Genomic DNA, 27,548 nt, shown 5'->3' with positions numbered 1-27,548 from the left:
ATAGTTTTCTTTATAGAGGTCCTTCACCTCCTTCGTTAGGTATATTCCTAGGTATTTCATTTTCTTTGAAACTATGGTGAAGGGAGTTGTGTCCTTAATTAGCTTCTCCTCTTGACTGTTATTGGTGTATACAAAGGCTACTGACTTGTGGACGTTGATTTTATATCCTGAAACATTACTGTATTTTTTGATGACTTCTAGGAGTCTTGTGGTTGAGTCTTTGGGGTTCTCTAAGTATAAGATCATGTCGTCAGCAAAGAGGGAGAGTTTGACCTCCTCTGCTCCCATTTGGATTCCCTTTATTTCCTTGTCTTGCCTAATTGTATTGGCTAGAACTTCCAGCACTATGTTGAATAGTAAAGGTGACAGAGGACAACCTTGTCTGGTTCCAGTTCTAAGAGGAAAAGCTTTCAGTTTTACTCCATTCAGTAAAATATTGGCTGTGGGTTTGTCATAGATAGCTTCAATCAGTTTTAGAAATGTGCCACCTATGCCTATACTCTTCAGTGTTCTAATTAGAAAAGGATGCTGGATTTTATCAAATGCTTTTTCTGCATCTATTGAGAGGATCATGTGATCTTTATTTTTGCCTCTGTTAATATGGTGGATAACGTTTATGGACTTGCGTATGTTGAACCAGCCTTGCATCCCTGGGATGAAGCCTGCTTGATCATGATGAATGACTTTTTTGATGATAAGCTGTAATCTATTGGCTAGGATTTTGTTGAGAATTTTTCCATCTATATTCATGAGTGAGATTGGTCTGAAATTCTCCTTTTTGTTTGGGTCTTTTCCTGGTTTTGGTATCAGGGTGATGTTTGCTTCATAGAATGTGTTGGGGAAGATTCCTTCTTCCTCAATTTTTTGGAATAATTTCTGCAGTACAGGAATAAGCTCTTCCTTGAAGGTTTGATAGAATTCTGGAGTGAAGCCATCTGGACCAGGGCATTTTTTAGTTGGAAGCTTTTTTATTGTTTCTTTGATCTCAGTGCTTGAAATTGGTCTGTTCAGGAGGTCTATTTCTTCCTGGCCAAGTCTAGGGAGAGGGTGTGATTCCAAATATTGATCCATTTCCTTCACATTGTCAAATTTCTGGGCATACAGTTTCTGGTAGTATTCAGAGATGATCTCTTGTATCTCTGTGGGATCAGTTGTTATTTCCCCTTTATCATTTCTGATTGAGGTTACTAGAGATTTTACTTTTCTATTTCTAGTTAGTCTGGCCAATGGTTTATCTATTTTATTTATTTTTTCAAAAAACCAACTCCTTGTTTCATTAATTTTCTGAATGATTCTTTTGTTTTCAATTTCATTGATCTCTGATTTGATTTTGGAGATTTCTTTTCTTCTACTGAGTTTAGGCTTAGATTGTTCTTCTTTTTCCAATTCCATAAGGTCTCTTGTGAGATTGTTGATGTGCTCTCTGTCTGTTTTTCGAATGTAGGCATCTAAAGCGATGAATTTTCCTCTCAAAACTGCTTTTGCAGTATCCCACAGGTTTTGGTAGCTTGTGTCTTCATTGTTGTTATGCTTAAGGAAGTTAGTGATTTCCTGTTTGATTTCTTCCTGCACCCATCTGTTATTCAACAGAAGATTGTTTAATTTCCATGCCTTTGGATGGGGTCGAGCATTTTTGTTAGAGTTGAGTTCCACCTTTAGTGCCTTATGGTCTGAAAAGATACAAGGTAAAATTTCAATTCTTTTGATTCTGTTGATATTTGTTTTGTGTCCCAGGATATGATCAATTTTGGAGAATGTTCCATGGGGTGATGAGAAGAATGTATATTCTTTATCTTTGGGGTGGAGTGTTCTATATGCGTCTATCAAGCATAATTGTTCTAGGGTCTCATTTAAATCTCTTATATCTTTGTTTAATTTCTGTTTAGAGGATCTGTCCAGCTCTGTAAGAGGTGTGTTAAAGTCCCCTGTTATGATGGTATTATCAGATATCATATTGCTCAGACTGAGTAAGGTCTGTTTCAAGAATCTGGGAGCATTTAAATTTGGTGCATAGATATTTAGAATTGAAATGTCTTCTTGTTGTAGTTTTCCCTTGACCAATATAAAGTGGCCATCTTTGTCTTTTTTGACTTTAGTTGCTTTAAATCCACATGTATCTGAAAATAAGATTGCAACTCCTCTTTTCTTCTGAATTCCATTTGCCTGAAAAATTGTCTTCCAACCCTTGACTCGGAGCTTTAATTTGTCTTTTGAAGCCAGGTGTGTTTCTTGCAGACAGCAAATGGATGGCTTGTGTTTTTTAATCCAGTCAGCCAATCTATGTCTCTTCAGTGGGGAATTCAAGCCATTAACATTTATGGAGATAATGGATAAGTGTGGTAGTATTCTATTCGTCTTATTTGGTGAGAGTCCATTGCTTAGTTTTATCTTTTGCATCAGTGTGGAGGTTAGGTTCTGTCCTTTGATTTCTGAGTTCTTACTTTGCTGCTGATCCATTGTGGTGGTCAGTGTGCAGAACAGGTTGAAGTATTCCCTGTAGAGCTGGTCTTGTTGTGGTGAATTTCCTCAATGTTTGTATATCCGTAAATGATTTGATTTCTCCATCAATTTTGAAGCTTAGCTTAGCAGGGTACAGAATTCTGGGCTGAAAATTGTTCTGTTTAAGTAGATTAAAGGTAGATGACCATTGTCTTCTTGCTTGGAAAGTTTCATTAGAGAAGTGTGAGGTCACTCTGATGGATTTGCCCCTGTAGGTCAACTGGCGCTTACTCCTGGCAGCTTGCAGAATCTTTTCTTTTGTCTTGACTTTGGACAGGTTCATCACAATGTGTCTTGGAGAAGCTCGGTTAGAGTTGAGGCGACCTGGGGTCCGATAGCCCTCTGAAAGCAGTGTGTCAGAATCTTTGGTGATGTTTGGGAAATTTTCTTTTATAATATTCTCTAGTATGGCTTCCATTCCTCTGGGGCATTCTTCTTCCCCTTCTGGAATTCCTATAACTCGTATGTTGGAACGTTTCATAAAGTCCCATAATTCTGACAGTGAACGTTCTGCTTTCTCTCTCTTCTTTTCTGCCTCTTTTACTATCTGAGTTATCTCAAAAACTTTGTCTTCTACCTCTGAAATTCTTTCTTCTGCATGGTCTAACCTGTTGCTGATACTTTCCATTGCATCTTTAAGTTCCCTGATTGACTGTTTCATTTCCTTCAGCTCTGCTATATCCTTTTTATATTCTTCATATCGTTCATCTCTGATTTGATTCTGTTTTTGGATTTCCTTTTGGTTATTTTCCACTTTATTAGCAGTTTCCTTCATTGTTTCCATCATTTCTTTCATTGTTTTCAACATGTGTATTCTAAATTCCCTTTCTGTCATTCCTAACATTTCTTTATAGGTGGAATCCTCTGCAGTAGCTACCTCATGGTCCCTTGGCGGGGTTGTTCTGGACTGGTTCTTCATGTTGCCTGGAGTTTTCTGCTGATTCTTCCTCATGAGTGATTTCTTTTATCTGTTTCCTTGCCCTAATTTTCCTTTCACTTCCTCTTGCTCTTTAAGTTCTTGTGCCTGTGGACTAAGGGTTACAGGACCAGAAAGGTGAGAAGGTTGAAGAGCAAAAAAGGGATGAAAGAAAGGAGGACCGAGTGATAAGAAAACAAAGAAAGATAGAGAAAGGAGAGGGGGTAGGGATAAGGAATATTGACAAAAAGAAGAGAGGCACAGAAAGAGGGAGACAGGGCAATATAGGTGTACAGTAGGGTACTTTGACACAACCTTAAAAAACCCCACCTTCTGGGGGTTGGGTGCCCAGTTGGGTGGTTCCCTTGAGGTCAGCAGCTCTTTGCTAACCTGGTCAGACACAGTACCCCACCTCCACCAAGTAGAGAGGAAAGACAAAAATGCTATAAATCAAACCAAAACAAGCAAACAGAAAACTTTATGGCGATAAAATTGGGTGAAAAACCAAGTGATAGCGGTAGAAACACTAGCAAAAATGAAGTTGTAGTTATTAAAAAAGGCAGCAATGGGAAATTATAATTAAACTAGAAAAATTGAGAAAGAAAAAGGGATCTGTATGGAAAAGATTGAAATTAAGAAACAAAAGAACATCAACAACGTCAAAATAAACAAACAAAAAAACCCAACCAAACAAAAAAAAAAGAAAAAGAAAAAAAAATACACAACCAAAAACAAAGCAGTTTGTATATGTTGTTGAATATTGTCTGGGCAACACGTGGTCTTTTGGGGTATGAGATGTTAGTCACAGTTCTGATACGACTGGAGGCTGCTGATTTCTCAAACCCCAGCAGGTAGACACCCTAAATCTCTCTTCAGCCCACTTAAAAGGCACTTTGAACTTGTAAACTTGCTGAGCAGAAGCTTTCCCAGCTTTCTCGCTGGAATCACTGCTGAAGTGGCTATCCACTTACTCAGTGTGCCAAAACCGGTCTCACTCTGCCCCTGAGGGTTAGGGCTGCAAGGCGGCTCAGACCCCACCCTTAGGCTACTTGGTTGCTGGGTTACCAGCTCCCACCCGTTTCTAGCTCTGCGACCCTGAGGGCGGAGCTTGCCGGGGCAGATCACTGACAATGGATCCGTGTGACCCACCGCCAAACACTATTAGCTCCGTCTGGCTCAGCGGCTCAGACTGGGGCCCTAGACAACGGCCAAAGTTCTCCGCACTCCCACTCAGGCCTTCCCCAAGGCAGTTCAACTCAGTGCCAAGTCCAAGGACATCAAAAGAGTTCACAGGTAAGGCCTTTCTGGTTTGCAGTCTCGCTGCTACTGAACTTACAGTTGTGGGCGGGTTTAGACGGGTTGAACACACGCGACCACTTGCCGGTTTTCCACTGTTTTAGTCCTCCTCTTGGGGTCCAGAAGTCTCTCGCTGACTCCCTGTATCCTCATAGGAGTGATGATAGGCAGTTCCCACCAGCCAGAGATGCCTGGAGTCCTATCTCCCCAGACTCACGGTGCCCAGATGCAAGGAAGCTGTTACTCGGCTGCCATCTTGCTCCGCCTCCCAATCGCAACCTGTATTTTCATAAAGTCACTGGTCTATCTCTGGCAGGGCAAGAATTTGTTCCTCACCCTGGCCACAAGTGGAAGCCCAGACTCCCCTGTAGCAAGGTCTTCAGAGTGCAGAGGGGCTCCCCTTGTGGTACTGTACCCCAAACCAGAGGCAAGAATGCAAGAAGAGTCTGCAATGAGCAGCCGTGTGCTGGCCTGTGCAACGTACTCACCAGTGTTTTCTCACATAACACTCACACCAACCCCATGAGTGGGTATCCCCATTTTACAGATGAGGAATCTTGAGGCTAATCAGTTTGTCGATCATAAAGTTCACACGTCAGTCAAAGCTGGGATGAAAATCCAGCCCTTCTGTCTCTCCCACTCCACCACACTGAATTCTCCCTCTGGTCCAGCCTTAGCTTCTCATAATTAGTTCCATGTTAATATCTTGTCCTGACCCTGAGAGGGAAGGACTCAGCAGCAGGACACTGTTCTGTAAGGATGGGTAAGCATCCTGGCAAGGTATTTCCTCTGAAACAGCAAAGATAACCTTAGAAGTCACTGTTCAGGTCACTCTCCACTGAATAGAGATTTCCAAGGAAATAAGGAGGTAGAGCAGGCTGCAAGTGCGACAAAGCCCCCCTTCTGATTCTCTGTGCAGTGAGATACCACAAAGGGGCAACGCTCAAAGGATGGGGAAGAAAGCAGGGATCGTGAGGGCGAACTGGAGTAGTGTCAACACTGCCACGGCAGGTCGGAAGACAGTCAGCAGGTCAGAGAGCGTGTTTCCCAGCAACCAGAGGGTCCAGGAGGACCTCGTGGCTCTAGTCCAGGAGGTGTCTTGTCATCTCCTTGCCCAAGAATGACTTGGAGGCCTTGAACATGTCCTATGCCTGGCTCCAGGGGTTCCCATTTTGGAGCAGGGACAATAGCCCCAACTAATTCAGTTCCTCCTTGGCCACCATTTCCTAGCCCTTGTTGGCCTGTGGGTTACAGGGAGAGGGATGCAGCAGCCCCTCCACCTGGACCTCTGGAATCATCCCTGACAGGGCCCACTGTGCCCGCTGCTCCGCCAGCCGCCCCACTCCCACCACCAGCCGCACCCCGGCAAAGGGCCGCATCACAGACCCCAAGAAGCTGTTCTCGCTGCTTGGCATGGGTGAGGTTGAGCCCACTGGGAGTCAGGAAGAGTGGTAGACACAGATTTGTAGACAAAGCAGTGATGGAAGACGACCTCGGGCTGTCCATAGAGGTTCTGGAAAAAGCCTTAGAATCGGGCACCGCTCACTTCTGACTGTGGACACTCCAGTCCCAGCACCAGTCATGTAGGGCGCTCTTGAGGAGGGGCCACCCCCCCAATTGCCCAACCAGACCTGGACCATGCTCACTTCCCCAAAGGGTACCCTAGTCGGGGACATGGCAAAAGGTCCCCGGTTCATCCCCCGGAAGAGCACTTGCTAGGGGCCCTGGCAGTAGCGAGTCACGTAGCTGCAATGTGGCCTCCACGCATACTCCCCATCATACTCCCCAGTGGATGATGCCCACTGGCCCTGGAAACTGCAGCTGCCTCAGCTCAGCATTGAGCCAAAGCTCCTCCTCCAAGAAGCCCTCAGAGGAGCCTCGAGGGCAGGGCCGGGCTCCATCAAGTCACTCGCAGCTCTTGGAGGGCCGCCAGTAGGAAAGCCTGGGGCACAGCCAGGCTTTGTCACCGTCTGCCAAGGAGCCATTCGTGAAAGATTGCTCTCCACTTCTGTATCCTGAGTTGTCTCAAGGTTCAGCTGCCCACTTTGCACTCTGCTTGCTTCCCAGGGCTTGGCAGGCTCCGAGTGGGTTTCATCACGTTTGGGCCTTCCATGAGGCGGGGACCATTGTTCTTCCTCCCCATCACCTGCCCGGGGGAAGATGACCTCTTCCCCCAGATGAGACCTGTTCCAGCTCCCCATCTTGTTTCTGGTTCCTTTCCACCTGAACTTTTAATTCATACATTGGTTTGAAGTAGTTAGCCCTTGAATTGTCTAGCTTTGAGATTTAATTATGTAGAAGAAGGATGGAAAACCTCTTGATTTTCAGAATCATCAAGAGAAAAATGATGCTGTTCATTGAAGATCACAGGTTAAGGCTCAGAAGGGAAATGCAATCACGTAGACACTTGCTAGACACTTCAATAATATTAAGAAGTATTTTTTTAACAGAAACCACAACATACTTTATATGACTTTTTTTCTCCTCAAAATCACCTGGCCTGGTAGCTTTTGGGGTTTTTTTGTTTGTTTGTTTGTTTTTGTTTTCTGAGACAGAGTCTCACTCTGTCACCCTGGACAGAGTGCTGTGGCATCACAGCTCACAGCAAACTTAAACTCTTAGGCTCAAGCGATCCCCTTCCCTCAGCCTCCCGAGTAGCTAGGACTATAGGCATGTACGACCACGTCTATTTTGAGTAGAGACGGTGTCTCGTTCTTGCTTAGGCTGGTCTCAAACTCCTGAGCTCAAGCTATCCACCCACCTTGGCCTCCCAGAGTGCTAGGATTACAGGCACGAGCCACCGTGTTGAAACACCTGGCAGATTTTGAACACTTTTTTTCATCTTTACAAAGTTCAGAGAGTTCAATTCTCTCCATTTACCGGGTCATTAAGTTTTGTTTCAGCATCTTACATGCTGGTGCCCTCATTACATAAGTCACCTGCAGAAGATTAACTGATGCATTTTGGACAATTGAAATGAACTATTGCAAAGGCCAAGTGTAAATTGCAAGCTACTAAAATATCTCGACAGGATAATAACTGCAATAACCTGTAAACTGATACAGGAGGCATCTGGTTTTCCTCTTGGCAGGACACTAGATGCCAAAGCTAAGCTCTTGGCTCATTTTCCTCTAACATTACTATTTAGATACCAGGGTACTGACTGCCACTGTGGAGCTGCTATGTAGCTTTTTAAAAAATGCCTTGTTATGCAGATGAATCAAAATGCAAACTCTGCCCTAAAAGGCAGATGGCAGAGTAAGTTTGTCACGTCTCTGTTCTCCGGACACAGTCCTCTCTCCAGAATCAATACCGTAGGACCTTACAAAGACAGTCTGTGCACATCAAGTCCTACAGCAATGTTTTGCAACCTTTTTTATCAAAGGGCGCACTTGAACCTACAGCACCACCTCAAATTATGTTGATCAAAAAAAAAAAAAAAGAGTTGAAAGAAGAATATACTTAGCGTGCTTTGAACTTCTTTTGAAAATAATTAATGATCTTTAACATTTTCACGGCACACCTAAGATCCTCTCCCATCACACCAGTGTGCCACAATGCACTGTTTGGAAATCATTGTTCTACAGATACAAATTCTGCTTTTTTATACATAAGGTTACATGTCATTAGCATCGATCCGTGCCTGCCTTTTTTTTTTTTAACTTTATCTATTTTAGAGATTGTGCCACCATTGTATAGAGCTGCCTCATTCTTTTTCAAGACTGTTTTGTATTCATTGCATTGTATGGATGGACCATAATTTATTTAGCAGACCCCCACTGGTAGATATTTAGATGATTTCCAAACTTTTGCTGATACAAATCGTGCTGCATTGAATAACTCTGTTCATTCATCATTTTGCATGTGTCAGCATATCTGTAGGGTACATTTCTAGAAATAGAATTGCTGGGCCAAAAGAAAAGCAAGTGCATTTTTTATTTCTGCAATATACAGCCAAACTGCAGTGAATGTCATAGCAAGTTATAATCCCACAGCTGGCTATGACCGCAAGGCGTGCTTTTACACCCTAGACCTGGCCTGTGTCAAGGCAGGTGTTTTTTCCCGAACTTGGCCACATCCAGAGTCTCTGGGCTCACTTATGTTAGTGACTTTCTGTGAGCAGGACTCATTTTCCAGTATTCTTGGTCGTAATATTCTTTTACAACTATTTGGGGACATTGCTTATAGGAAATAGACTCGTTTCTGTATATGTTTCCTAATACACGGGGGGATTCATGGAGGTGCTGATGTTTCAGAGCCCTGAATTCTGGTAATGTAAAGAGGCACTGGAGAGGTTCTCTTGATTTGAAAATCATAGGAGGGGGTCTTCTAACCCTCAAACAAATAAGCTAAAGTATTGGTGATACCTTTATAGCTCGCACTTCACTACTGAGCTACTCCACTAATCAGACCTCACGTCTTTGCTCCTGTCTGGCTCCCTCTCCCTCTGCCACTTCTTTCCGTCTTCTTGTCCCTCACCTTCGTTTTCTGTCCTGATCCAAACAGCTTTTTATTGCTCCTGTTGGAACCTTACCGCCTCTCTCTGTCTGTTACGATCGTAACCCTACAGGTCCAGGCGCAAACCAGAGCAAGTTCCATTTGACTTATGTATCTATGCTATTTACAAATATAAAACTCGGATGGCACGTCTGTGGGTTGTTCCCCGAGTACAATATGAACTCATGCTGAACATAGATTTAAACGTTATTACAGTGCATACTGACTGTTCTTGGAGTGATATGACAAGGAAAACAAAATGGCAAGCTCCCTGAGACACTGGCAGAGTTGCTGTTTGGTGCCATCTCTTACCACACTGGTCTCTCATCTATGCGCTAAGGACGTCTTTAATTGTGTTCACGACATCTAGAACAGTGCTTCACAGAGAGTGCTCCACAGACGGGTGTTTTTCTTGCCTATCAGCAACCAGGGAAGTACAGGAAATGGAAATAAGTGTTCAATGAAACCTTTATAGCAGCTTGACAGCATTGACTCTAATATTAAAAATTAGAGTCGCCCTTTTTATATCTTTTTAAAATATTTTTTTCTGAGGACTCATTTTATTTTGTTCTACAAAATATCAATCCATCACAGAATAGACTTTAAAATATTCTGAAAAGATTCCTTACATCTCAGTGACTCTGGCTTGTGAGGAAGTAGCATTGCTATAGAGATCATTAGTTTGGCTCGTTTTCATAGTGTGACAAGTGTGATATCCTCATGTAATACTTGAGGAAATGAGACACAATGACAAAATTTCTTGCCTGAGGCTGCTACAGATACTGGGATTAAATCTTCCTCTTCTTATTTCTGTAATTAAACTACAAGGCCTTGCCTGCTTTTTGTGTTATGACGTTTTAATTTGGAACTAAGAGAGTAAGTGGAATAAGAGAGAAAATTTTGCATGAAAAGAACATTGCATTTTTTACCCTTCAAAGAAAACTGTAAATAGCATTTCCCCCACATTTCTTTTGCTTTAATGCTATTTTCTAAAGTACTTTGGAAGATATTTAGGAAAACTTTAACGCAATGACTTTGTACTCATAAAAAATACTCCATATCCCGAATGTTTTTAAAAAGTATTTAAATGCTAGTGGAAAGTTACAAATAATGAAATCTGGGCAAATTTGCAAATACCACAGTGTCAACCTAAGGGGAAAGGTCTGGGTTTCTGTTCAGGCCAAGGTAAGACGCCCAAACTAAACATTGGGAACATCTATGCTCAGTGTGGGGGCAACAATCCAAATCGTGTGTGAGCAGAGTGAATGGAGAGAGGTCAGACGTGCAAATCCACATGAGTTGGGGGAGTAAGGAGAACTGAGAGAGGGTTAGAGGATAAAGACAGTGAGACCAAGGAACAGAGGACTGAATGGGATGGTAGGTAGAAAGCCTCAAGGCTCTTCGTGGCAGGCTCTAGGGGTGGGCCACTTCCATCTTAAAGAGCCAGGGGTCAGGTGCACATTGGAGCCTCACATAAAAAAATGTCTTAGCCTTGATTATTCAACTGAGTAGCACTAAATGAAAAATTTTGCTTTATGTTCTGTTACTATCTTTGGCTACTTCTTGTTTATAATGGAAAAAATAAACATAGGCAGTAGAGTGGCTCAAACCTGTAATCATTTGGGAGACTGAGGTGGGAAGATTGCTTGAGCCCAGGAGTTTGAGACCAGTCTGAGCAAGAGCAAGACCCTAGCCCTACAAAAGAAAAAAATAATTAAAAGAAAGAAAAATTATCTGGGCGTGGTGGCATGTGTTTATAATCCCAGCTTCTCAGGTGGCCTGGAGGCTGAGGCAGGAGACTCACTTGAGCATAGGAGGTTGAGGTTGCATGGAGCTACTATGTTTCTCCTGCACTCCACCCAGAGCCAAGGCATGACCTTGTCTCAAAAACTAAACAAACACAACTAAACAGACATAATTGGAAGTTTAAGATTCACAGCACATGCGAGTCTTTTAATATTAAATACATATTATAACATAAATCTTGCTTGGGTGAAAAATTGGGCTGCAATTATCTTTTTACAGTAATGGTGTTATGTGTGTAATTTTCTCATAAATATATGACCTACAATGATAAGAAGATATAATTATTCTGGAAGAGTTATTCAAATACATTTAGAAATAAGTTTTTTGAAAGTGGTACACTTCTAGAATTCTTTCATTGCCCCCAAATTTACATCTACTAGGCCTTTCCCAAGTATCTTCTCTGTATCTTTCAGACGTGACTGTCTCGCACAGACAGTTTTTGGACCTGGGATCTATTGCTTAGCGTTATTGGGATTTTTTTGAGGGACATTGATATATACATATTACGAACCACTAACTCATTTGTCATACTGGCCACTATTGTTAGAATATTCAATTAGTAAAGGTTTTATGTCTGTCATGGAGATCACCAAAAAGGTAATCTCATTCATCAGTCAACCTGCTCTGTGCCAAGTATGGCGCCAGGAACTTGGAACAGGCTCCTTTTAGAGAGCACTGATAGATGCTGTGAAATGAAGATAGTATCTATGTTTTCGTGAGAATTTAATGAAATCATGTATCTAAAACACACAGCCCCTGATACGTAGGTGCTCTGGATGAGTATTTTTCTCCAGGAATGGCAGAGACTGCTTTTAAGATAATTATACAAATTGTGGTAACGACAGGCTGAGTCTTGCCTGACAGACAATGCTAATTTACTGATTTAATGAAATCATCCCAACGGGAAACACATTAAAATTCTTTCTGCCCCTAGAGTGTCAATAGGAGGTGCCAAGTAAAGAGATTACAGAAAAAAAAAATGAAGAGTGAGAGTATTAGGAAACAGTCAAATGTAAAAGAATTATAGAATAAAAGAGCTTATGAAAAGATTTATGAACATCTACTTCAAATGTTTGTAGATACTGTCTTCTTGAAGGCAGAATCTGGCTTTTAGTGACTCTTTACCTGGTGAGGAAAAACCATCATGTCAGTGACTGATCTTAGCTATTCGTTATGTCTGCAAACCTGCAGGAAGTTCAGACTAAACATCAGAAAGAATTAATATTGCAGTAACTCAAATCTAAGAAGACAAAGCTAGCGCTTCCTCTAGGAAACATACATATCCCTCCACTTGCCCCTGAAGCCTGATAAATCTTTCAACCAAAGTTTTTTTGTAAATGGTTGGTAATTTGGTCATGATTTTGAATCTGATTTGAATTCTGTAATCAAAAAGTGGGTCTTTGTGTATATGTCTTGTAAGTAGGAGAGAATCCAAAATTTAAAAATCAGCTGCAAAGAAAACCAACAGATTTATGTCATCATGGCTTTTCTATATTCCAAGGAGTTTTGTAATTCCTTCTTTAGGAATAATAACTAACATTTTAAGCCATTTCCTTCCTTACCCGTTACTGTTGCCTGTAGGTATTTGAAGAGATTGTATTCTATTTTCTCAGTCTGGCCAACAGAACTTTCTGTGGATGCTCAAAATATTCTATGTCTAGAAATGTGACAGTTGAACTAGTGCAACCAAGGAACTGAGTTTTTAATTATATTTATTTAATTAATTTACATGTAAACTTGGCAAAAGAGCCACCTCTGACTAGTGGCTATTGAACAGCACAGTCCCCAACTATAAATACTCAATCACAGGATTAAGATCGATTTGACAATAAACTGAAATAAGTCTCAAAACAGACAACACAGAGGAAGCTGGTAATTGGACATTCTGGTTTTACAAAAAGCTTATTTCTCAATACTCCTTTAGGTTTGATATTTCAAAAAGAAAATGTTTACGATGTAAAGCAGATGACTTGAAGTACTTCTTTCTTTGAATCTTGACCTTTTGCTTTGTCTTTCTTGTTTCTCTGTATTTTCTCAAGCCAAATGCATTTTTTCAGATATAAGAATTGGACCAATAGTTTCATCATTCTAAAGTATGTTTTATAAGAAAGAGAGAAAGGCAGACAGAGAAAGTATGAATGTGTGGGCTCAGCTTTCAGTCGGCCTGACTCGTTAATTACTTTGGCAGACCTGGTCAGTGCTTTAAGGCAAGATGGTTTCGGTTACTTCCTTCGGAAACATGTCAGAAGGCATTTTGTTTGTTCAGGTAATGTTGCGAATGAATTTTCTCTTTCCTTCATGGTTTTTCATGTTTTTATACATGCTGTTTCAGTCTACAGCTGACATTTGTTGATAAAGATTGAAATTTAGAAAAGAACCAAGATGCATTTATCCATTATAGTGTCTCTTTGCTTCCCCTTTTTCACATTAAAACACCATTTTAAATTGTAGAACGTACGTAATGTTTATGTCCTTTAAAAAGTTGTCTGTTGGGGCGGCACCTGTGGCTCGAAGGAGTAGGGCACCGGCCCCATTTGCCGGAGGTGGCGGGTTCAAACCCCGCCCTGACCAAAAACTGCAAAAAAAAAAAAAAAAGTCATCCGTTGATTGACTGAAGGCTGTACTTACCAGTTTGTCTTCTTTATGTGCAAAATTCCAATTAATAGGAATATTTGAAATCAAGGGCTTTTGGTTGATAAAAGCAAATGAAGGAATTAATTACTCATATATTTATCATTTACTTACTGATCACCTGTTTCATCCCAGGTACTGTTCTTGGTATTGGGAATATAACAGTGAAGAAAATAGACAGAAAAATTCTCCATCCTTGGCCAGGTGCAATGGTCATGCCTGTGATCCTAGAACTCTGAGAGGGGTAGGCAAGAAGATTCCTTGAGCACCAGACCAAGCACTAGAGGATTTGAGACCAGACCAAGCAAGGGCATGATCCCTGTCTCTACTAAACATGGAAAAATGGGCCTTGTGACAGACACCTGTAATCCCAGCTATGTCATCTTGCAAGTACATAAATTATCACAATTTAGTGTTTTTGTTTGTTTGTTTGTTGAGGCAGAGTCTCACCCTGTCACCCCAGGATGGAGTGAAATGGCATCTTTGTAGCTCATTGTGACTTCAGACTCTTGGGCTCAAGTCATCCTCCTGCTTCAGCCTCCCAAGTGGCTGAGATTATCAGTGCATGCCATGACACTGGGCTAATGCCACACACCCAGCTAATTTTTCTATTTTTTAGTAGACACAAGTTTCATTCTTGCTCGGGCTGGTCTTAAACTCCTAAGCTCAGGGTATCCTCCCACCTTGGCCTCGAAGAACGCTAGGATTACAGGCAGGAGCCACTGCTCCTGGCCAGTTTGTTTTTGATCACTAAGATTCTTGAATTGCCTCAAAGCCCTTTCTTTTAGGACTATTGGTATAGAACACAAGTTCTTCTCTGAAGCCCTTTGGAGGATTTTTAACAAATACTGATGCTACCTTCCCTGCCCTCACTGTACCTCCCACCCTGCCACCCCCAATCCCTGCCATTTTAATTTAGTTTTGTCAACCATGGGTCATGGGCATCAGGGTTTTAATCACCTCAGGCAATTACAATGTGCTGCCAGAATTGAGCACCATTAATATACAAAGTTTAGATTATTGGCTTGAATGGTATGAAACCCAGCATATATTCTAGAAGATATTTAAAAACCTAATGATATCAACTTGGCCAGGTGCAAGTTTTAATTTGTGATTATCAATTAGGTGTGCAAAAAGGAAAGGAGAAATGAGATTAAAATTTCTCAATAATTCAGTTCTTTCTACCTCTTTTACGTCAAATCTAACATTTTATTTGTTACTTGTTTGTTTATTTATTATGTACTTATTTATCACCTACTATATACCAGGTGTTAGAGATTCAAAGATGAACAAAGAATGAACCCTGTTCTGTAGGAATTTATGGTCTAGTACAGATTTGCAAACTTCTTTTACAAAAGGTACATAGAGTAATTATTTTTGGTGTTGTGGATCATATAGTCTCTGTCACAAATATTGAACTCTGTTGTAGTGGAAAAGTAGCTATGGTCGTTACCTATATAAATGAGCAAGTTGTGTTCCAATAAACTAGATTTATAGAAACAGACAATGATCTGGAGTTGACAATAGGTCTTAGCTGCCAACTTCTGGTCTAATGGAAGAGAGAGAAAATAACTCAGTAATTACAGTAGAGTGGGTAAGTGATTGAAGCTAATGCAAGAGCTTTGGTCAGATAAAGAAGGGCGATCAGATTAGACTGGGGATTATGGGAGATGCTTAGGGAAGATTTCTAAAGGGGATGCTGTTCAAGTGAATTATGGAGAATGGTCTGGAGTTTGGGGAAAAGGAAAGGAGAGGATGTTCTAAGCCAGTAGTTCTCAACCTTCCTAATGCTGTGACCCTTTATTACAGTTCCTCATGTTGGAAAATAAAATTATTTTCGTTGCTACTTAGCCCTGGCATTACATGGCATGTAAAATGGAGATAATAATAGTACCAACATCAGAGGGTGTTTGCAAGGATTATCTTAATTAATATACATAAAGCACAAGCTCAGGCCCTGGCCAACAACAAATGTTGCTACTGAGCTACGAAAATAATTTTATGGTTGGAGGTCACCACGACATGAGGAACTGTATTAAAGGGTCATGGCATTAGGAAGGTTGAGAACCGCTACTCTGCGTAGAGAATTACACTGCTGTTTAGAAACACAGCTGAAGTGTGGTAGGACTATACATTGGTAGATGATCTCAAGAGACATCCAAAAATCTCTGTTGAGAGACTGGATCATTTAAAAATGAGTGATACCACTTTTAGAAAGTTATACCAGGAAAATAATTTGATAATCTATGGTCTGTAAGGATGAACAAAAAGTTCCAAAATAATATTTGGGATCATCTAATTTGATTAACTCCCAGGGATATGTCTTGTAAGTGCTTGCTAACAGGAATTACTTTATTCATTTTAAATATTTTCCCTTACAAACATGGCCTCAAACCAAATTTATTTTGAGTTTGCTGTCTATGTTAGATTTTTTAATTAAGAAGTATTTTGAATATTGAATATATAATGAACACATATGTACCATTGCCCAGATTAAAGAAAAGTTAACACTGTGTCATTTGTCCCATTTATTTATTTATTTAGAAACAGGGTCTTGCTCTGTAGCCTAGGACTAAAGTGTAGTGTTGCAGTCATAGCTCAATGCAACCCTGAACTCCTGTGCTCAAGGGATTCTCTTGCTTCAGCCTCCCAAGTTTCTGGGACTACTGGTGCAGCCAACCACACTTGTCTGATTTTTTTATTTCTTGTAGGGATTTTTTATTTCTTGAGATAGGCTGGTCTTGAACTCCTGGTCTTAAGGCAGTCCTCCTGCCTTGGCTTCCCACAGTGCTGAGATTATGAGCATAAGCCACTGTACCTAGCCTGTATTTGTCCATAATTTTTTAAATATGACTTTACAAATGCACGTCAGCCCCATTGGTGACATCCCCCAATCTTATTCCCCTCCCTTCCTCACCATTTTATAGCTGATACTGATGCTTCTGACCTTGTTTTTACACTTACCTGTGTGTAAATCCAGAAATAACATATTTTTTGTGTATTTGTAAACTTTAGATAAATGGTGTCACATTGGTCATACCATTTTTCAACTTGTTTTCACTTACTCTTGTTTTTGAGATATAATTATGATGATACATTTTAGATGTGTCTTCCAGAAACTCCATTCCATGGCATTTCATTATCTGCTGCCACCTTGATAGATGTGTACATGTGTACGTATATATATATTTTCTCTGTTGGTAGGCACCTGGAGTTGTTACTTAACACCTTTGTTCCCTAATTTCCTTGCTTATAAAATGGAGATAATATAGTATCAACATCATGGTGTGTTTGCAAGTATTATGTTAATTATTATGCATAAAGCACAAGCCCAGACCCTGGCATACAACAAATGTTAGGTACTAGTATCAATATGATTATTACTATCATTATTAAGCTGCTTTTGATTCTTTGCTATTACAGATATTGTGTATGTCTCCTCTGTCTGTACATAAGTTTCTTTAGCACATGTAACTAAAAATTGAATTTCTGGTTGGAGAGTGAAGAGTAATAGTAAATAGCTTTACTATTAGTCTTTGGGTTTTTTTTTTTTTTTTTTTTTGGCCGGGGCTGGGTTTGAACCCGCCACCTCCGGCATATGGGGCTGGCGCCCTACTCCTTGAGCCACAGGTGCCGCCCCTTTTGTTTTTTTTTTTTTAGTTGCTAAAGTCCTCTATAAAGGCATAGTACCAGCTTCTCTTCCACCAACAATATGCTAAAGTTTCTGCTTTCTTGCAAGTACTTGGTATTGTAAGACTGAGATTTTTGGCAGTCCTATAGGTATTGAAATGTTATCCAATTATTTTAATTTGCATTTCCCTTACATTCAGTGAGGTTGAGAATCTTTTCATGTCTTTATTGGCCATTCAGGTTTTCTCTTCTGTTCACTTTGCCCATTTTTCTTTTTTTTTTTTTTTATTTGCAGTTTTTGGTGGGGGCTGGGTTTGAACCCGCTACCTCCGGCATATGGGGCCGACGCCCTACCCCTTTGAGCCACAGGCACCGCCCAACTTTGCCCATTTTTCTATGGGGTTGTCATCTTTTCCTTATTGCATTGTAGGAATTCTTCACATATTTAAATAACTAATCTTTTGCTTGTCATACGATGTTATCTGAGTTTGCATTACTAATCTATTCGATTTTCTTTTCATTTGAAAGTATTACTTTTACCAAAGCAATTCATGCATGTGGTGAAACATAAAATGGTACAGAAGAGTTTGTGACAGAACACCAGTCTCCTGCCCCACCTGCCTCTCCGTGCCCGGCCGGCACAGACGCTGTCTCCTTCCAGTCGTGCTTCCAGTCCTCCTGATCTTTTCTTCCACAACACTGCATAACATGCTCAGGCCTTTCTGCATCTTGAGTCACCAACTTTGAGGAGTATCTCTTTGCTCCATGCTGTGGAAGGGAAGGACAGCATGTTTGCAGCCCCGCCCCACCCACCGAGCATCTCACCTGCCCACCGTAAACCCAGGGCCCTCCCAGCCGCTCCTGCGCTGCACACTCTAGGCAAAGAGCTAGCACCTGCCGCATCTGTCCGCATGCTTCCCTCTTGGGTTTATTGTTTTGAAATTTGTTGGAATCTCTTATCTTTAATAACCCTTTCTCCTTTTATCTCAACCATGGGTTTGTTTGCTCATTTTCTTATTTGTTTTGTACTTCACTTTAATTACTTCACTAAGCACCAGTGATGAAAGGCAAATGCATTTGCTCAACCCAACAGCTGTGCCCAGAAATTACCAGCTATAGCTCAGAAACCTGTCTTCTAAATAACCTATTCATGATTTTTCACACATTGAATATTTCTGGAACTGAAACTGAAACCTTCTAAATTATGTTTTCGTGTGAGTCAAATTGAACAGTTAGGGGGAAATGAGATTTTATGTGTTTTTTGTAGTTCTTTCGTGAGCAACTATTTCTGGCCTCCCTTCTAGGTCCAGGGGTTTCTGCTAGTTGAGAATTTTATTTATTTATTTTTTTTGAAACAGAGTCTCACTATGTTGCCCTCAGTAGGGTGCGGTGGCATCACAGCCCACAGCAACCTCAAACTTTTGGGCTTAAGTGATTCTCCCACCACAATGCCCAGCTATTTTTTGTTCCAGTTGTCATAGTTAGCTGGCCCAGGCTGGGTTTGAACCCGCCAGCCTCGGTGTATGTGGCCAGCTCCATAACCACTGTGCTGTGGATGCCAAGACAAGTTGAGAGTTTTGAATAAAAGCATGTAACCTGTACTCAAAGCAAATTGTCTCTGTAGAGCCCCTGTTCCAACTGTGCTTGGGATTTTTGTTGTTGTTGGGAATAACATTGCTTTTTCTACCCTGTGCCTAAGAGAGCAAAGCCTATCTTCCTATTATGTCTCCCTAAGGTTATGCTGTGAATTTCCTTGAGTGATATACTTTCATTGGATTTTAATTTCCTACTCAATTTCTTTATAAGTTAAAAGAAGAATAGCCAAGAGAAGAAAAGACTTTTATAGACAGAAAATAATAGTTGTGCATTGTGAAACCATGCAATTTTGAGCTAGAAGCATTGATCTTCTGAAATATAATTGAAATATGACTGAAGTCGTATTTTAGTTCTGTTGCCTGGTGATTGGTGTTCTCTAAGAACTAAATATTACTTGACTCTGCTATAAACTAGAATCCATTTTTTCCCTCACCTCATGATGACATCCTCTGAAGATAAATATATATGTGTATATGTATATATATGAATATGGGTAAGTATGCAACACCTTTCAGAGCACTTGTGATGATGATGGTTTAGAAGAAAAAACGTTCACCAAAATTCTGTGAAATTCACCAAAATGTTCACTGTGGTTATTGCTAAATAAAGGGATTGGGTGTAATTTGTACTTTTCTTCTTTTTGCTTGTCTGCATTTTCTGCAATGAATGTGTATTTTCTGAAATAATATACAAAAGGTTGTTGTTTTTTTTTAAGGTGGGTGTCTCCTATGATGATGTCATTGCTAATGAAATAGTTCTTAACTATACTGCCTTAGTTTTGGACAATGTCCGTTTTATGCCTCTTCCTCTGAGAAACTCCCTTGTCTGGGGCAGAGAAATGTTCTGCTGCTCATCACTAAGGCTCGGAGGTTGCTGGGGTTTTTTATGGAAGGGGGGCCCATCAGTCCTTCAGACTTACCTAGCATCCCATGTGTTGAGTTCTGGGTACAGATAAAAAGAGAGGTATACGTAGGAAAATATCACAAACGTGGGGACCCCTTTTCAAAAGAATGATTGTGTTTAACTTCTGAGAGTTTATGGATAAGTCCATCATGACCAATGAGTTGGAGATCTACTGTGCACAAGGTGACGCCCTGGGTGGTGCATATCTCAAAGGAGATTGAGTCAGGACCAGCACTGGCTTCTAGGAGCTCATGGTCAGATTGGGAAGATAAGGATTGAGCATGTAAAAATAAGGGGAGGGGAGAGAAATGAAAGTTTAGTATAATCCCAAAGTTAACACAAGACTGCACACAGTCACTGAGTGGCTGGTGCAGGTACCACATAACATCAGAAGGAAGGGACCACTGTGGGCGCCAGTGGGCTACCAGGATGTCTTGGAAGTAGGAGGATTTGGGCTGAAAGTGCAAGTTATCAGGGGTCTAAAGGCCTGTGGGTTCAGAATCCAACATACTCCATTGGTCAGTACAAGACTCGAGGCCAGCCCAGATTCAAGGGCAGGGGCGTAGCCTCCACCTATTGATGGGAAGAATGGTGAAGACACACTGTAAAGGGGCATGGTTATGGGAGGTGCAATTCACCAAGGGCCATTTTTAGCAACCTACCAGAGTGGCTTATAGGAAAACTCTGTGATTCAAGTTCTCTAGACTTAACTTTTTTTTTTTTGAGACAGAGTGTCACTATGATGCCCTCGGTAGAGTGCCGTGGCATCACAGCTCACAGAAACCTCAAACTCTTGGGCTTAAGCGATTCTCTTGCCTCAGCCTCCCAAGTAGCTGGGACTTACAGGCATCCGCCACAATGCCCAGATAGTTTTTTTTGGCTACAGTTGTCATTGTTGTTTAGCTGGGGCCGGGTTTGAACCCGCCAGCCTTGGGGTATGTGGCCGGTGCCCTACCCACTGAGCTATCGGTGCCACCTTAACTCTTGATATAAAGGAGAGTTCTATAAATTTTTTCCTCCCTATAACATTTTTTTCTCATCATGTTGATAACAAAATGTAACTTAATATTTTCGTTAGTATTTAATGTGGAAGGATAACATATATGTAGATGACTGTAATCTTTCTGGGTTAATATAAAAGTATTGTTAATTCATGACCTTTGATAATCAAGCTGCTCTTATTAGGACCATCCCTAATGTGTCATCATGCCAAAATTTAGGTGTTACAGGCACCTAGGATACTGGATGATAGAATGGATAGGTCACGAGCTTTGGAGTCAGACTGATCCGGTTTGCATTCCTGGTTCTGCCATATATTATTATCTCAGTGACTTTCAGCCCTCATGTCTTAATCTGTAGAATGGGGATAAGAGCATTTCCCCTGCAGATTTGTTAGTTGTTGTTGTTCATTTGTACTTCTATACTAGAAGAATTTAGCTTTCATTTAGTTTATTAAAACTAACAATTTTAAAGATGACAATCTTACTTCAGTAGTATGTATTACATTTTGTTTTTGATCTTTTATATCAGCCTCACAGTGGGCTTTTTTTTTTTTTTTTTTTTTGAGACAGAGTTTCTGTTTTGTCACCCAGGCCTGGCATAGTCATAGCTCACAGCAACTTCAAACTCCTATGCTCAAGTGATTCTCCTGCCTCATCTTCCTTAGTCACTGGAACAACAAGTGCATGCCACCATGGCTGGCTAACTTCTCTGTTTCTATATAGATGGGGGTCTCCTCTTGGTCAGGTGGTCTGGAACTCTTGGCCTCAAGCAGTCCTCCTGCCTCCACCTCCCACATTGCTAGGATGACAGGCATCAGACCCCACACCTGCTGAGCCACACTTTTAAAATGAAAATACAGGATTACACATTCTACTCTGAGTTGGCATTTCTACCCTCTCTCTGTCCTGCCCTGTCCCCTCCTCTTGTTTTTTGTAGAATGGGGCTTTCCAAGCTTGGAAAGAGCTGGATTTCTCACCAGGGTGCCTGATGTGCATAGTGGGCCACAAGCAGGGAGGAATGGGTGGGCCTCTGTAGTCGGATTGTCCCACTTGGTGAGGTGGTCAGGTTAGTTATGTATACCCCAAACAGGTTGTGCTTCATTACTAAAGCTTTAATAATGAAACTGGGACATTGTGAAAGATCTATGATCACTAACTATAAAACAGTCATAATATGGCTACTACTTACTGAGTACTTAATATGTTCTGTGCATTATGTTAAGTGCTTTTCTTGCATTATCTCATTTTTCTTCAGGGCAAGCGTATGAGATAGGAACTATTATTGTCCCTATTTTTAAGACTTAAAATGACATCTCTTCTTGGGCTTTTGTCTTAGATCAAGTAAGACTTAAAATGACATATCAATTTATGAAAATAGTGTGGTACACTGCAGAAAGTTATAAAAGACATACAGGCAAAAAGAAAACACCATATTCTCACCTTTCACAGAATATTAATGGTAGCATTTTAATATAGGCACTCCTCAGCTTATGAATGAGATAGATTATGCAGATTTTTAAAAAATTAAATTTGTACGTAAGTTGGAACAGTACATTTATCTGTAATAGCCTCTGATCGTAAGTGCCAATTGTACCTCCATCAGATGTTTGTAACTTGGTGACTTACCGTAATAGCCTCTGTTTGCAAGTGCAAATTGTATGCAAGTCACACATTTCATTTTGGAACTGCCTGCATGTGAATTTCTAGAATTTAGAAAAACCTTTCTTTTTCACCAAACCTTTCAGGGGTATCCAACCTTTTTTATTTCTGCCACACAGTGGAAGAGAACCGTCTTGGGCCATAATTAAACACACAAATACTAACGAAAGCAGATGAGCAAGAAAAAAAAAGTCCATGAATAATTTTTGTGATATCTGACACCACAGATTAGCGAAACAGTCCTCAAAGAATCCAGGTTGGACACCCCTGGATCCTGGGCCCAGAGTGAAATCTGGACCCCTTCTTTTCTTTTGGATTCTCGCCATTATCCCTAAACCTTGGATGCAGCCAGCTGGATGTCAGGCAGTTTGTACACAGGGAAGGCTAAAAAAGATAAGCATATGAAAACATTTCAAAAAACAAACAAACAACAATTATTTCAGTTTATCAATCAGCTATTGATCAGAATCTCACCTTAACAATTACTTTTAATTGGCATAAACAATAAACTTACTCTTGATCACGCCTTTTGGGGTGAGCTGGAATGGTTCTTCCTAGGCCATGAGTCCGCATGTGGGCTGGCCTGGCTTATTTTAAGGCCCAGGTGAGAGGGGTAATTGCTACCATGATATGTTCTTCTCATGATAAAGGCAGAAGCAGAAGGGAGCAATAAACACATCATTTATTAACATCCCAGGGCCCAAAGCAAGTTAGATGTCAAACCTGAAGTTAGGGATGGGGAAGGGACACACCTAACGTGAGTGTCCTTAAGATAGGGATATAGATGTCTGATACTCTATAGGAGGATGAAAGCGTAGGACCAATAAATTAACCTACTATACCTGCTTTCATGGGTATATTTACTTACCTCCTCATTCATCTACAAATATATACACGTGTGGGTATGTGAAGAGACGTATATATAATATACAAATGCGCACAGACACGCATATGCACACCAGATAAGATAAAGCATGTAGCTATGTTTAAAAATTGTTTGTGGAACATGAGAATGGGATGGATATGGAAGCGAAGTGACTAGCTAAAAAGACTGTGTCCTAGGCCTGGCTTAAATGGAAAGAGTCTTAGAGACCAAAAACACAATGAAGAGTAAGTATAGAAGCACTTCAGGAACCAGACTAACAGAAATTTAATGGTAAATTGGACACGAAAAACTTGGGAAAGGGGAGAAGCGTGGGGAGAAATGACTGGTGAGGTGGAGGGAATGAGATCCTCACAATGTACACAATTCTGCGAGCCTGGAGACCGTGGGGAGAGCACAGCAGTCTTCAGCGTTGACCAGGAGAGGAGTTTGTGAAGGATGACTGGAAGAGATGACTTGGCCCTCATTTTTATGGTTAGGTTTCAGGTATCAGCAAACATCAAATTGGTCTCGTTCTCAAGATGATGGAACTTTTGGTGATACATTGAGACAGAACATTGATTAGCTTTGTTTGTGAATACAGACGAGTGTCTTATGTCTCTGCCAGCTCTTAAATTCTATAATCCTCACACCTATGGTGCATCTTACAAGGGTACATGTGAAACTTGCTGGATGTAGAATATAAATGTCTTAACACAAAAACTAAGAAAACGCCAGGAAGGCTATGTTAACCAGTGTGATGAAAATATTTCAAATTGTATATAAAACCAGTGCATGGTACCCCATGATTGAGTTAATGTACACAGCTATGATTTAATACAAAATAAATAAATAATTCTATAATCCTTTAACCTTTTTTGAAACTTATATTTGGAGCCATATAAACAAAATGTTTGCCCAAAGGAATTTAGGTAGAGAGAAAAGAACAAGACTTGTATGTTAGGAATCAAACTGAAGTCCTCAGACAAATGTTCTTGGTTAACATAGTGTTATTAATCTTGTTACCCTCTTTTTAAATTTTTTTTTTTTTTTTTTTTTTTTGCAGTTTTTGGCCGGGGCTGGGTTTGAACCTGCCACCTCTGGCATATGGGGCCAGCGCCCTACTCCTTTGAGCCACAGGCACTGCCTCCCTTTTGTTTAATTTAAAAAGAATTTTATTTCTTTTGAGACAGAATGTCACTCTATCACCCTGGGTAGAGTGCCATGGCATAATAGCCCACAGTAACCTCAAACTTGGGCTCGTGTGATCCTCCTGCTTCAGCCTCGCCAGTAGCTGGGACTGCAGGTGCCCTCCATACTGCTAGGCTAGTTTTTCTATTTTTAGTAGAGACGAAGTCTCACTCTTGCTCAGACTGGTCAGGAACTCCTGAGCTCAGGCAATCCACCTGCCTCAGCCTCCCAGAGTGCTAGGATGACAGGCATGAGCAGCCATGCCTGACCACTCTTTTTTTTTTTTAAATTCTTTTTCTTTTTGAAATTTGAGATCCTATAGGCCGAATAACTTTTCTAGTCCAGCCACAGACCCTACCAACCTCTCTTGTGTTAGATCATTTGTGTTACATCCAGTCCTAGAAAACACTGGCGTTTTGATCCCTGAGTCACGTCTTTCTTAGGGCTTACTAATTGCTGGTGGGAAGGTGAAACACACTCAAAGAAAATCAGTAAAAAAACAGAGATAGGTCAGCACTGAATCACAAAAGTTGAGATTAAATTACATTTTTAACAGATATTAAAATTAGCTGATTGGTCCAGAAAGCTGAAAAATCTTTGTTGTTTTTTTTTACAGCTTTACTAGATTTTGAAGTCTGACAGGAGTAGAGACAATGTCTTTCCTATGCTCTGAAACTTCATCTTAGAGTGAGATTACAGTGCTACACTCTATAGATGTAAAGAAAGAACTTTAGACTCTTCAATTTCAAGACAAAGACCCAGAGAGAAGGGCGTGGAGACAGGAAGAAAAAGAGAACAAAGGATTAAGAGTTGCCTCGCTGTTCCAAATGACAATAAAGTTTTTGTCTAGAATAACCCAGATGGAACAGATATTTCGTACACTTTCCACTTCTCTGGAAGCATTGAGAAAGTTGGAAATGGGTCTATTATGTATAGATATATTTAAGAAATACCCTTTTTTTCCCATTAACCACTTTCTCTAGCTCATATCTCCCTGCTAACACGGTTTCTTCTGTTCACCCCCTTCTGTAGAAATGACTTGTTGATGGTCTGCCGTCAGTTGAATATGGAAGAGTCTGTGGCTGACATCATGAACCAATTGGGTGCAGATGAAAACGGGAAGATTTCCTTTCAGGATTTTACAAGGTGCCGCATGCAGCTTATCCGAGAAATTAGGAAGGAAGAAGTAGAGCTTTCTGGGAAGTCAGACAACTCCTGTAAAAAGAAGCTGAGGGATAGAATCGCTTCCTGGCCCACAAGCAGTGACAACAGTTTGGGTAGGTACAGCCAGGTGGAGGTTTGGTTGCCGCTCCGTAGCCCTGCCCTGACCTCTGGAAATGAGAGTGGCCGCCCCAGCGTCCTCGTGGGCCAGCTGGGGGAGGGCTGCCCTCCTGGCCACACCTTCCCTGGGTGAATGCTGGCCCTCTTCCCGTTCTGTCCTATGGCTTCACACTTTCAGGCTTATTGCTGTCTTTATTTTAGTTTTTCCGTTTTGCAAGCATGATAAGGCATTCAAATAGCTATTAAAGAGAGGAAGGGCAAATGGATAGGTAAGGTGGTAACTGAATCAGCAGGCCTGAGAAACTGAGAACTTCTTCAAACCTTACTGCAGAGGTTTTTAAAAGCCATTTCTTTTTTTATTTAATATGAAACCTTTTTCTATAGTTTTCCTGTTCATAGGACTACTATTTCTTACTGGTGTAAGAAAAGCTGTTGAAAAGAAAGTTCTTAATAGTGTTGATAATTTTTGAAACTGGCCAATGGGGACATGAAGTTTCTTATACATACTTTTGAGCACTCAACTATACACATATATCTATTTTTAATTTTATTTATTTATTTATTTATTGAGACAGAGTCTTACCTTATCACCCTCAGTAGAGTGCGGTGGTGTCACAGCTCACAGCAACCTCCAGCTCTTGGGCTAGGGCAATTCTCTTGCCTCAGCCTCCCAAGTTGCTGGGACTACAGGCGCCCGCCACAACGCCCAGCTATTTTTGTTGCAGTTGCCACTGCTTTTTAGCTGGCCGGGCTTTGAACCCATCACCCTGGGTATATGGGGCTGGTGCCCTACCCACTGAGCCACAGGCGCCGCCTGTACACACATTTTTTGTATATTTGAAATCTTACACAATAAAAAATTAAAAAGGAAAGAAAAGAGGCATCTTAAAGGGTACAATGAACAAAGGAAAATATCTGAATTTTCTACCTACACATCAGGGATTTTTTTCCCCCTTGAAAATGTCTCCTGGATCTCTTTTTCTGTTTCTTTTTCTGGTAGGTAGACCTAATGGCAAGAAGTAAAGCTCCATGTCAGTTGTCCGTAAATGTTTGTTTTTTTATATATATATATATATATACACTAATATATATATATACACACTAATATATATATTAGTGTATTAGTGTATATATATATATACACTAATTAGTGTATTAGTGTATTAGTGTATATATATATATACACTAATATATATACACTGTATATATATATACACTAATTAGCACGGTTAATTATGTAGTGCCTCACAACACACACACACACACACACACACACACACACACACCCTGAACAATACTCCTGGCAGTGGAATGACGTGGAATGTTATTACTGAGTAATGGAAATAGTGAAACCGCCCGTATATTCAGCCTTACGACTGTCCTGGATTTCACTTTAATAGAAACTCAGACATCTACTAGTGCATGTATTCTCAGCCTAATATGTAGAAATATTTACTTTTCAAATCCATATGTATATGCATGATACTCTCTGTTGGGCACTATTGATTCCATATAATCCCTGTTCCATTCTGAATAATCACAATTAAATAGGAAAAACAGTTTTAAGGATAATAGTTTAATAACAAGACAGATCTGTCCTCTAACTTCTCTGTATTGTGGTTGGAATAACGCAGCATTCAGCAATCGTGTGGCCTGTGAATGGTCTGCCATTCCTCAGTCTGCACCTTTACTGGCCCAGAGATGACCTGGGCCTTCTTGGGTTCTTCTTGAACTCTTCCCGGAGTTCATAACCCCAGGACAATTTTAGAGTGTTAACATT

At 40.7% G+C, this 27,548-nt stretch overlaps 1 protein-coding gene across 1 annotated transcript in view; it reads left to right on the top strand.

The window, feature by feature from the left end:
- Nucleotides 1-27,548, top strand: part of MCC (MCC regulator of WNT signaling pathway) — a 425,555-nt gene that overhangs the window by 68,745 nt on the left and 329,262 nt on the right. The window contains exon 2 of the mRNA XM_053566014.1: nucleotides 25,520-25,764. Coding sequence (XP_053421989.1) covers nucleotides 25,520-25,764 — 245 coding nt within the window. The remainder of the gene's footprint in view (nucleotides 1-25,519; nucleotides 25,765-27,548) is intronic.

Source organism: Nycticebus coucang, chromosome 17 (assembly GCF_027406575.1).
Source record: "Nycticebus coucang isolate mNycCou1 chromosome 17, mNycCou1.pri, whole genome shotgun sequence".
In the NCBI taxonomy this organism is placed as follows: Eukaryota; Metazoa; Chordata; class Mammalia; order Primates; family Lorisidae; genus Nycticebus; species Nycticebus coucang.
The sequence above is the reverse complement of the archived record's forward strand: the minus strand, read 5'-3'. Positions and strand labels throughout refer to the sequence as shown.